General features: G+C 46.6%; 1 protein-coding gene and 1 long non-coding RNA gene across 3 annotated transcripts; one reads left to right on the forward strand and one right to left on the reverse strand.

Moving 5' to 3' along the window:
• Positions 1-954: 954 nt before the first annotated feature.
• ARMCX2 (armadillo repeat containing X-linked 2) lies at positions 955-10,390 on the reverse strand. 2 transcript variants are annotated; one of them, XM_057538999.1, is made up of 4 exons: positions 10,252-10,390; positions 4,099-4,162; positions 3,703-3,779; positions 955-3,348 (listed from the first exon to the last, which is right to left on the reverse strand). In XM_057538999.1, exon 4 carries the CDS (start codon positions 3,217-3,219, stop codon positions 1,360-1,362), a length of 1,860 nt encoding a protein of 619 aa, XP_057394982.1. In that variant the 5' UTR covers positions 3,220-3,348; positions 3,703-3,779; positions 4,099-4,162; positions 10,252-10,390; the 3' UTR covers positions 955-1,359. The 2 variants fall into 2 exon arrangements, with proteins under 2 accessions (XP_057394982.1, XP_028022101.2); XM_028166300.2 differs by lacking the exon at positions 10,252-10,390 and adding an exon at positions 5,380-5,472.
• LOC130706519 (uncharacterized) lies at positions 10,337-11,179 on the forward strand. Its single transcript, XR_009006748.1, has 2 exons — positions 10,337-10,417; positions 10,905-11,179. It is a non-coding gene; the product is annotated as an uncharacterized LOC130706519 (long non-coding RNA).
• The last annotated feature ends 688 nt before the right edge of the window (positions 11,180-11,867 follow it).

The raw sequence follows: 11,867 nt of genomic DNA on the forward strand, positions 1-11,867 counted from the left end.
AAGATTTTCCTGCTCTTAAGTGAACTCAGAGGTGGGGGTGGGGTTCCCATAAAGGCCTCACCACTGCCCCTCTTCTAAACAAAGGAGGACCTAGACCTCTAGCCTGAGGGGGGAAAAATCACTTTGCACCAAGAGTCATTCTTTTTGTAGCACTGCTCTTTCTCGTCATTATAAATGGTGACTCAAAAAAAAGAAAAAAAAATGGAAAGAAAAAAATGGTAACTCACTTTGGCATTGCTTGGTTGCCAGAACTGCCCAAGAAAGAGGGCTTTCTCTGTCAGAACCTGCAGAAGATCGTACAATCCTTCCTCTCTGTTGACCTATAGCCAAGATAGCAGATTTTGGTACTTTTTTTGGTAAGCATCTCTTATCATCATTCCCTAACATTTCCTATAGCCATCGCCCTATTTCACTCTTCATCATCTCATGCTTGGTTTATAATTTCCTAACAAGTGTCTCTACACCTAACCCCATCCCAGCTCCAATCCATTTTGCACATTGCCACCAGATTATTTTTCCTTTTGCCAAAAATGCCCAGTAACTCCCAGAAAATGACAGGATCATATTTCAATCTTCAGCTTGGGGTTCAGGGTCTTCCCAAACTTTTTTCGCCCTACATTTCCACCCTTATCTCCCATCACTTCTCTTCCCATACTTTCCATTCCAGGCAAACTGGTTACCTTCCTGTCGCTGGAACAGATTTCCTACCTCCGCGTCTTTCTTCAAGCCATTTCCTCTCCTGGAATGCCCTTCTGTGTTTTCTCATGCTGTCCTTCAGGGCCCACCTTAAGTGTGCCCTTCCTCCTTGAAGCATTCTAGCCACTTCTGCTTCATTTAAACAGATAGCATATATTTGACAATGAGCATATGCTCAGGTACTGTAATCTTTTTCTATTTATGTACCTTATCTCTCCAGCTAGATTTTAAATTCAAGCAAGAGAACAATTTTTTTTTGTCAGTTGAAACATACAACTTTATTAATGATACACAAATGAAGTCTTTGGTGAATAAATTCAAGTCAAAACAGATGATAGAAGTGTAGGCTATTCATGATGGACAGGTTCACTGTCAATTCACATAGAGGAACCAGTAAAAATATTTCCATTCAAGCAGCACGATTAAAGTCACAAATGTGTTTTCAGTACAAGAGGACTATTTATTTGGTATTCATAAAATTGTTCAGCTTAAAGCTGGAGACTGTCACAGATAACATCACTCTGGATGATACATTATTCAAAACTGGCAGCTGAAAGGATCCCTTTACTATATAAGCAAGTGGAAAAGCAGTAACTTTCAATTTTCATTGCTTCCAGACTGCAAAACTAGACATTTCTTCAAGTCTCTGAGACACATAGCCAATCAGAATTTGTCCACTAGTTTTATAACTTTCACTTTCACCAAGAGGTCATGGTGATCTGCTAAGGCTCGAATTTTCTTAACGCACACTCCAGATGTAGTGCATAAGTAAAAAAGGGAGCCTTTATTGAACTCTCTGTAGTTGAACACTTCTGCTCTGAGATTGTCATAGATGATCTCAAATAGAGTCAGGGCATTAATAAGAATTTCTGATTCCACATAAGAATTGTAGAGGGAACTAAATGATGATGGCACTTGGGTACTGAGCAGTTTTTTTAACATATCTGGATTTTCAGCAAAATTCGAAAGTATTTTCAAAATCTCAACCTTGATTTTTCCACCTCCCTGAGATAACAAACGGAAAAAGTTTGCAATGGAATTGACAAGCAGGTGCTGGTAGTCATTTGTAATAGTCATGTTTGTTAAAAATTTTAGTCCAACTACCTGTACTGCTGAGTTCAGGTTAGAGGCCATGATGTCATCCATCACTTTATTCATGTATACCTGAAGCCGGCCCTGATTTTCATAATTCTCACTCAGGTTGTTCATGGCCATTAAGGCTTTTTCCTTAATGTGGGGATCAGTTTTGTTGATCATGTTTGCAATAATTGGGAGGCCTCCCAATTTGCGAATTGTGTCTTGGTTGCATGAATAATTGGCATTGTTGCTCAGAGTGAGCAAAGCTACCTGTTGGATGAAAGGATCATCCGATTTCTGAAGCAAAGCAAGGACTTTCCTGAGATCTCGGACACCCAGAATCTCATCAATTTCATAAGGAAAGGGGCGCTTCTGCATGGGAACGGGTCTCCTCCCTCTCCCTCTCTGCTGGGTCTCAGGCTCAGAGTCTGACTCCGATTCTGTGTCTGTCCACCCAGACTCCCCTTCTTCAGAATCAGGAACCTCTGCCAGGAAAGCCTGTCCTCCATTAGCGGAGGCTGCGGCAGCTGCCGCAGCCCCATCTCCAGGGCGGAAGCCCAGCCCCAATTCGTCTACTTCAACCTTATTTTTCTTGCCTTTGCCCTTGCCTCCAGTCCGGGACTTGGTTCCACCCTTAGCTCCACCTTTGGGTACGGCTCCAGTAGCTGACCCGGCCTTAGGTATAGCCCCAGTATGAGCCCCAGGGGTTGTTTTCTTGGCGGCTGCTGCTGTTCTAGAGGACCCTGAAGTCCCAGGAGCCTCTGCAGCCCCAGTAGGGGCTGCTGCCCCAGAAGGCACTGCAGCCCCGGAAGGTGCTGCTGCCCCAGAAGATGCTGTTGCCCCAGAAAGTGCTGCTACCTCAGTAGGCGTTGCTGGTATGGGAGCCTCCACCGCCTCGGTCGGTGGTGCTGCCTCAGTAGGAGCTGGTGCCCCAGGAGACTCTGCTGTGCCAGGGGCTTCTGCTAATTTAGGAGCCGCTGTCATTGTGGAGGTCTCTGCAGCCACGGGAGCCTCTGCCTCCCAGGGAGGCGGTGCCACTGCAGAAGCCACTGTGGCTTCTGATTCAGCTTTAGGCCCAACCCCGGCCCCTTCTGCCTCCTGGGCCCGACTTCCTGCCCCACTCTGAGCCTCGGCACTAGATGCAGCTGGGGCCACTGCTTCAGCTCCAGCCATGTCCAGAGCAGAGGTTCCATCCTGGACCCTGACCTCTGCCCCAGTGCGGACTGGGGTTGGAGGACCAAATCCTGGCCCAAGGTCAATTGTGAATCCAGCCCTTAGTCCAGCTCTAGCCCGGGCTCCAGTCCCGGCCACAGCCCTGGTCTTGGGCTTGGCCAGTCTCTTCTTCATCTGGTTTCTTCCCCTGGCATATTTGTAGACACAGTACCAGGCACTGGCCCCGATCACTATCCCAGCGGCTACACAGCCAGCATCCCGAACACGGCTCATGATGCAGCTGGAGTGATTCCCTGATCCAGGGTGTGGAGCTGGTGTGCCCAAGTGGGGTGCGTGCACGACAAGGTAAGGTGCTTCAGTTCAGGCTCGAAAGTTCTGCTGAGGTTGCAAGCCAAGCAGGACCTGGGGTAAAGGATACAAATGAGGCTTAGGGCTCTGGCTCGCTTCATGCTTAACCAGGCCTAATTAAAGGAGAGTTTGGGGACATAATGCTTGGTGGGTGGACTAGTACACAGATACAAGTGTCCAGGCCTCTGTGTGCTGATTCAGGACCCTGGTTGTCTGATGTTTTCTACATCTTTATCCCTAGCCCTCACTGCCCAATGTAAACACATCTAATTTCCCAGCACCTAAATGGGGGATGAGAGGCCATACAGACTTCAGGAAAGCTTGTGGAGAGCCAGAAAGAACCCCAGATTCTTCTCTGATTCCCTCACCCCCACCCCAAAGGCCCCCAGATGATTCTCATACACGTACCAACTTGCTGGGAGCAGAAGCAATTTGCTCTTTTCCACCAGGCTTGCAGTTGTGCAGGGCCCAAAAGGCAGACAGACCTGTGGAGAGATCCCAGACAGGGGGTTTCAGGGGCCTTTGGTAGATGGATTCTCTTCTTTTCTTGATTTGAACCCTTGTGGGCAAGTTTCCCCCTCTCAGGGCTCCTCACTCCCTCCATATCCCTTCCTCCTCAAACCCTTATTTAAGAAGGCAAATGCCACACCCCTTTCGCTGCACCAAAAAGGACAGGCCCGGGGCAAGGGTTTCTTGTAAAGAGGAAGAAGATGGGGGAAGAGGAGCCCCTGCCTCCAATTTCTGCTCTGGTTTCTGCCACACCGTACCAGGGGTTCCCAGACAGTTCCCAGCCCCCACACTGACCTCCAGTGATTCAGGGCTGTTTCTTCTTTCTTCAGTTCAGTTAGAGCTCCATCCTAAGGACAGACTGAAGGGCAGAAATACAGAGAGCAAGACGTTGGAGACTGAGAGCCTGGCGGATGGAACGGACTGAAGACCAAAGCCCCCAATTGCCTTTCAGCATTCACATACCAGAATGACAAACGGTTCCACCTCTCAATTCCTTCAACTCTTCTCACCCCTCCCCTCGCACCCCAACCCCCGCCCCTGCGCAGACTCCCCAGGCAGTCAACCTCTCCTTCCCTTTGCCCCGCCCCCCCGTCCGCCATTTCTCCCGGACAGACGGCCACACCCCTTCTCCTGCACCTAAGCGGGAGGGGGCGGAGCGAGGGTGCACAGAAGGCTGGACGGGACGCGGGACTGGGGATTACGGCCAGACAATCTAGCGTCTCCTTCCTATGACCACCAGTCCTTCAGTCCCCAGCCCCCAGGCCTAGCATCAGCCTGCACAACGGGTCCCCAGGGTCTGCCCTTTCGGTTTGAGGGTCATGATTTTCCACTGTTTCTCCGCTCTGGATTCCACCTCCCACACCCCATCGCAGTCTCCTGTTAACCGCCATTTCTCCCGCCAGGGTACCCGAACTCCTTTTTCAGGACTGAAGAAACGGGGGTGAAGGGCTGTATGCGCCGGAGGTGTCTGGAAAGCAGCCTAGGACTTAGCACGGCGGTTTAATACCAGATTCTCTCAGGGCCTCCCCTCTTGTAAAGCCTAGAGCCAGACCGCCACCTCCCCTACAAAGGCTGTCACACCCATTTCCCAGCACCCCCAGAAGACGTGGGGTCGGCCGGGGGAGAGGGGAGGGTGCGGGGGCGGTGGTCGGGAGAGGTATCTGCAAAGTGAGAGTGGGAGTGAATAAGCCAGATTGTTTACTAATTGCGTGCCCCTCCGATCACCCTTTCCCCAACCTCCCCACTGGCCTTATATGCGCTGCCACGTTTATTTATCTTCCCTCCTCCTTTCAAAACAGGACGGGATGTGGGGTGCGGGGCCTGAGTGTCAAAAACAAAACCAGAAAAACACTGGCTGGGAGGGGAAGTAAGCGGATTCTCCGCAAGTATATCAGCGTCTTTACGTTCCCCCCTCCCCCTCTTCCCGCCGCCCACCAAAATGAGCTGCGACTAAGCGCGGGGGTCTGGAGAGCCGGCCAGGGGCGGGCGAGGCGGAGACACCCGCGGCCTCAGACTCCCTCATCTCTGGGCTACCCCTATTCGGGGGTGCCAGGCCATGCCCACTCTCACACCCACCTGCCCGATCTGGGGGAATTTTCTCCTCCTCCTCCTCGCCTGGGTTAAACGCACGGCAGTGCGCAGCGCAATAGAGTTGGTACCCAGAGGAGGACGGAGGACGGCGGTCAGGGCTTTAAGTACCTTTGCCAACGTCAGCTCCTGGTCACGTGAGGGCTGCATCGCCAGTAAGCTTGGGTCCCCAATTTCCACTCCCACCAAGAGCAGGAGCCCCCTCCTTTACCCCCACTAGCACCTCACCCCACCACATCAGGTCCTGTCACTCATTTTTTTGTCTTTGTAGTCCCAGAGGCCACAAGTAGCCCCTTCTCCTTCTGTTAGAACTTGCCTTTCTCTGGTTACCGGGGAGGGGATGCACCTTCTTGGAGGGCTATTGACAAGTTTTGCTTTTCTTGTTGGGGAATCGTCTCATCCTTTCTTGGGCAACTGGATACTCTCCCCTCGCTCCACCCCCAGTCCCCCATCCACTAGTGCCCACCGTTTACCTTGCAGTTGGGCCCCTGCTCCAGTATAGGTAAGGGGTAAGAATGGTAGTGGGGTCTTTACTTCTGTAATACGTCTCTGTTTTGTTTTTAAAGCTATCACCACTCTTTATTATTATAGTAAGAAAATACAACAAAACAAGAGTTCAGTGTGGGAAGCAGCAACAAAAGAAAAAGAGTAGGCATGTTTTAGAAAAAAGATTTCCCACTAATATTGGAAGACACCATTAATTTTAGTTAATCTTTACCACATAGAAAATTCTATTGGCCACATAGGAAATAGTTTTCAAAACATGCTAAGGTATTTGAATATCTAAAAATGGACTTTTTCTCAACAAGATAAGCATGTTTCCATACGATCTGTAAATTGATCCATGGAGAGATGTTCAGTTGTCTGATCTTATTTATTTTGGACAAATACTATCCTACTTTTTCTCCTTCTAGGACAGCTTTTAAGTTGGGTAAATAAACGATCCTGTCTTGTTCTGTTAGAGAAAAGCATTTATTTAATGTTCCCAAACCATTGCTGACTGCTGTGTGAACCTCTTGTAATTTGATGGCTGTAACCATGACAGTTTTGAACACCTGTCCCTGGATTAGGTTCCAGTTTTGTGATTCAGCTCTGGGCAAAAGGAAGAACTATTAGACGAAGGAAATGATGGATATGAGGGATGCAGAGATGGTCAAATCCTTCCAGTCCTGTCAAGAGGGGAGGGAGGAAGGTGCTTGCCCTCCCACCTCTCCTATATTCCAGAGCCTCTCATCCCCTGCGTTCTGGCACCTGACTCTGTTGTTCATCCTAAAAGTATACATGGACAGGTGACCAGGGTGGTAAATGCCATCTTTACTCAGATGACCAATTTGAGTAAATGCCTTTGGCTTCTTCCCTCACTCCCTCCCTCAAATTCCCACAGTGGTAACTTAGGGATGCAGAGAAGGGACTGCAGTTCCCACCTACCCCTGCAGCTGCAGGTTTCCACAAAGATTGCTGGGAGAAGCACCCAGGCCTGCCTGCCCTGCTCTGCCCTTATTCATGGTGTGGCCAAGTTAACCTTGTTCCTGATGCTGTCTGCTGCTACCACCTGGCCTGCAGCCTGTTGACCTCTCACCTCTGGCCTCCTCATCTCAGGGCACCCAGGGAGAACCCAGCCTTGCTGCAGGGTCACTGCCTGAAGCCCACACCCACTTTGATACTTCCTCAGCCAAATGTATACCTGGGCCCCAGGGTCTCTCCCCACTGACCATACTGATTAACCTAGAGTAGGCGTTCTCAACTGGCTACCTCTGTGCTCTACGTGAAATTGTATGCAAGGTTTTGTTTTTGAGTGTATGTGTGATTAAGTGCATTTTTTGGGGGAAAGGGGAATAAAGGTCATTGACCTCATCAGTTTCTCAAGGGGTCTAGGATCCCTGCCCTAGATATTAAGCACCAATACAATGGCCTAGAGAGTCTGTGTTATATAAAATAGTCCAGATTAGAAATATCTTGGTGTTTTTTTTTTCTGGTAATGAAAGTAATATATATATTAGTGGTTAAAAATATTCAAAACAATAAGGAAATGTATAAAGTATGCAGGGAAAGAGCTCCATGATATCTTTTCCATTGCTAGTCACTGCTAAAGATTTCCAACTTTCTTTTTATGCACATATTAGTAAGTGCATTTGTGGTTATTAATCAAGTTCTGAATTGAACAACAATAAACAAATAATAAGCATTTAGAATTTGTATTGTAATTGCGGTAAATCTGCAGATTAATTTGAGGAACATTAGCATCTTAAAATTGAGGCTTGGGGGCTTCCCTGGTGGCGCAGTGGTTGAGAATCTGCCTGCTAATGCAGGGAACACGGGTTCGAGCCCTGGTCTGGGAAGATCCCACATGCCACGGAGCAGCTGGGCCCGTGAGCCACAATTGCTGAGCCTGCGCGTCTGGAGCCTGTGCCCCGCGACGGGAGGGGCCGCGATAGAGAAAGGCCCGCGCACCGCGATGAAGAGCGGTCCCCGCACCGCGATGAAGAGTGGCCCCCGCTTGCCGCAACTGGAGAAAGCCCTCGCACGAACCGAAGACCCAACACAGCCAAAAATAGATAAATAAATAAATAAATAAATAAATAAATAAATAAATAAATAAAAAAGAAAAAAAATCCTTTAAAAAAAAACTTTAAAAAAAAAATTGAGGCTTTCCCTCCAGGAATATGATATATTTCCATTTTGCTCAGATCTATTTTTATGTTTGTTAATCAAATTTTGTAAGTTTCTTCAGCTAAGTAATTCCTATTACTTGTTAGGTTTTCCCTAGGTATTAGTAGTTTATGTTGCTGAAATGCTATTCCTTTCTCCAATTGTAATTTCTTATAGGTGATTTTCTGCTTAAGGAAAGTGTTCTACTATTATATATTTATTTTGTATCTGCCAATTTCTGTGATCTGTCTGATTAATTTCAATTGTTTTCAAGTGATACTTTTGGTTTTTCCAGGTATGTATACATAACCATCTTCAAATGATGATTTTTTACATTTCTTCCTTTCCAATATTTATAACTTTTTTCCCTTTTTTTTCTGCATGTGTTATATTGACCAGAACTATGTTGAGCAATGGTGGTGCTTGAGAACCTCTTGATCTTGTTTTTGAAGAAAATGGGAATACCTCTTATGAAGTTTCATCATTTATTGTAACTTTTGCTGTTTCTGATATATTTTATCTGTTTTTCAAGGTTACGTTTATTTATGTTTACCAGTACTGCACAAAAAGTAGTAGAAGGAAATAATATCAGCGAGTAGAGGTAAGTCACAAGTTCTGTGGTCTTGGTAGCCCACAAGGAGTGAGGAATCTGTTAGGTCAAAAGAGCCTCTGATATAGCCTTCATCAGACTAAGGCTATTTTCTTTTATACTTAATTTAATTTGACCAAGAATAATTCATTAAATTATAAATATATAATTCTTTACTGCACAGGCAAAGTTTCCACTATTCCTATTTTACTAATAGTTTTTTTTTTAAATTTAGGACTGGCTGACTCAGTTTATCAAATGCTTTAATTGTAAGATTTATTTTCTCCTTCAGTTTGCTGTTGCAATGAATGATGTAGATAAACCAGTCTCCCTTTCACTCTAGTCTCCTTATAGCTTATTCTCAATACCTCCCCCAAGTTCAAACTCCCCACCCACTTCCCCTTGTTTAGAGTAAATGCAAATGTCCTCACTACAACTGACAAGGCCTTACTCTCTTCAACCTTATTACCTTTCTGCCTCATCCTCTACTGCTCTCTCTCTAGCTCAGTGATCCTGGCTTCCTTGATGTTCCTGGAACATACTGGGCTTGTTACCTTCACAGAGCCTGTGCATTTGCTTGTCCTCCTGCCTGGGATATTCTTCCCCCAGATAACACCACACTTAGATCCTTCACTGACTTCAGATCTTTACTGAAAGGTCACCTTTCTAGTGATGCCTTCTCTGGCCACCCTATCTGAAAGTTTAACCCGTCTCGACGTTTCATATCTCCTTTTCTTGCTTTAAAATTTTTTAGTATGTATCACTAACAGTATAGTATATATATAGTTTATTTACTTGTTTATTGCTTGTCTCTCTCACTACAATGTAAGGGCCACATGATTTAGAGATTTAGGTCTGTTTTATTCACCCTTGTAACCACAGCATGGAGAACAATGCATGGTATGTAGTAGGTGCTCGGTAAATATGTTGAACAAATGAATAAATAAAGGAATGGCTTTCCAACATTGCACTTACAACGACTCTCTTGCAGTCCAGAAATAAAGCCAGTTGGTTATGCTGCATTAGCAGATTTATTAACTCTCAAATAAATGATTAGCTAAATCAGGGTCTTGTCATGTGACAAGATGTAGAAGACATTAAGATTGCTTTGAGTGGCATGTATAAAACTCATTATGCAGTGAGAATGATTGTTTATGAAACATGCCTTTTAAAAAAATAATCTTTTTTCTTAAATGAAAATAGTTCTATCATTATTTTGCCATAATAAAATTTGGGCAAAAAAAAGAAACAGAATAGTGCTAACAAGAAAATAACAAATCCATTCCTACTCTCTGTTTCTTTTCCTGACACCCCTTCCACCATCCCCATTTACAGGTATTTTCAGGACTGCAGAGGTGAACATTAAGGATTCCAAAGAAAAAAGGTGGAGGGAGCACGGAAAAGGACAGGGCCATTCCCCAGAGAAGCAGTAGAATTGGCCAGTAGCCCAGGAGAAAACATTGCCCCTTCCAATAATCAAAGACAACACGTTTGTTGGATGGGCAAAGACTAGAAAGAGCGACAGTGTCCTGTGTGGTGCTGGTGGGGGGGGGGTTGGGAGGGGGCGGGTCACCCTCTGCTTTGCCAATAATAGGAGGGGAAATTTGGGACCCCGAACTCACCAGTGACGTAACTTCACGTGACCAGGAGCCTGTGTGCTGATCTGTCCAGATAGCGGTTCTTGCTCAGGTAACCGGCTCCCAATTTCTTTTGAGGTGGCGTGGCTGTGGGCAAGGAAGGAGGAGGGCAAGAGGAAACCCGTCCTGATTCCTGCCGGTCACGGTGAGGGTGGGTATTGATTGGAGACTCCTGGAGTGAGGGTGGAGGGTAGCAGCACGATTTTCGAGTTTGGAGGCGCTTCCCTATTTCCCCGCGGAGACACCCGAACCCAGACTCTTTTTCCTGTTGTGCCTTGTAAAAGGCAGCTGAAATGGTTGGCGTGGGTGACTCGAGCGGGCGGAAGGGAGGGGAGGAGGCGGTTATCGGGGAGTGGAGCGATGGGGGACTGTGAGGTGAGAGACAGGCCTGACCACCTGGACGGAGAGAGAAAGGTCCGGGATTGAACCCACGTTCGGGTGTTGGTGCGTTCACCGCATTCACCAGAGCACTGAGTCCTCATTGTCTCCTGTTTGTTCCTGTCTGGTTCTGGCTTTGGTCTGTCCCTGTCTGCCGGTCCATCTATCAGTGGGTTGATGATGCAAAAGAAAAAGAAGCTCAACGCCTCATTTCCTTCTTCCTTCCTCCGCCCCGAACACCCCCGCCCCCTTGACTGCAGTTTCAGACTTCTGCGTCCCAGCGGCTCTCACTGGCCTGAGAGAGAGTCCCCTGAGATCCTCGCTCCAGCTGCAGCATGGGCCGCGCTCAGAATTTGGGCTTGATGGCAACAGGCCTGGTGGTCGGGGCTGGCTCCTGGTACTACATATACCGACTGACGTTGGGAGAGCAGAATAAGAAGAGGCCAGCTGATGCGAAAGACATTAATCCTGCCTACAAAAAGTTTAGAAAATACAGAAAACTGTAAGGAAGAAAATAAAAATAAGCCACCAATTACTATTCCTTGTCTTTCTATCTGTGTAAGAATGTGGATGTGTTTAACATTATTGCAATTACACTGTGTATGATATCCTGGAATTATTTTTTTCAGGTTACATTGCAGGGTATGCCTTTTATTAGTTAATGAAAATGCTTCATAAAGTCTTTTAACAGATTGTTTCATAATAACAGCATAATCATAATCTTCTCCTTTTGCCAGCCTTTCAGATGGGAAAGAAATTAGATATCTTAATTTACTAAAAAATAACCGTATATAGAGAAAATCTACATAGACTTACGAGAGGATGTCTTTCCACACTAGTTATAGCTGTGATATCCATCATCCCCGATTCCAGAATGACCAGTTAGGCAGCTTCTGTGCCATGCTTGGCATAGAGGGCATAGGAATTTGGTGAGCCTGGGAGCCCTGGGTAGGATCCAGACTTCCAGGGGCATCATATGGCCAGCAGCTTTGAGTTCCTCCTCTTTTCTTTGGGCTGTCAGGGAGCAGGCCAGTGGTCTCATCTATTCAAGGGACTCAGAGACCTCTCCCTTTTTCCATTGAGTGAGGGAAGGGATTTCTTTTTAGTGTGAGGGAAATTCTTCACTCCCTGAACTTCATTTTTCACAATGGATTTGGGGTTTGGAGGAAATAAAATCTGAGAAGTCCTGCCACAAACTTCCTCTGAGGCAAGGAAGTACAGAA

Source organism: Balaenoptera acutorostrata, chromosome X, assembly GCF_949987535.1.
Source record: "Balaenoptera acutorostrata chromosome X, mBalAcu1.1, whole genome shotgun sequence".
NCBI classification, from domain to species: domain Eukaryota; kingdom Metazoa; phylum Chordata; class Mammalia; order Artiodactyla; family Balaenopteridae; genus Balaenoptera; species Balaenoptera acutorostrata.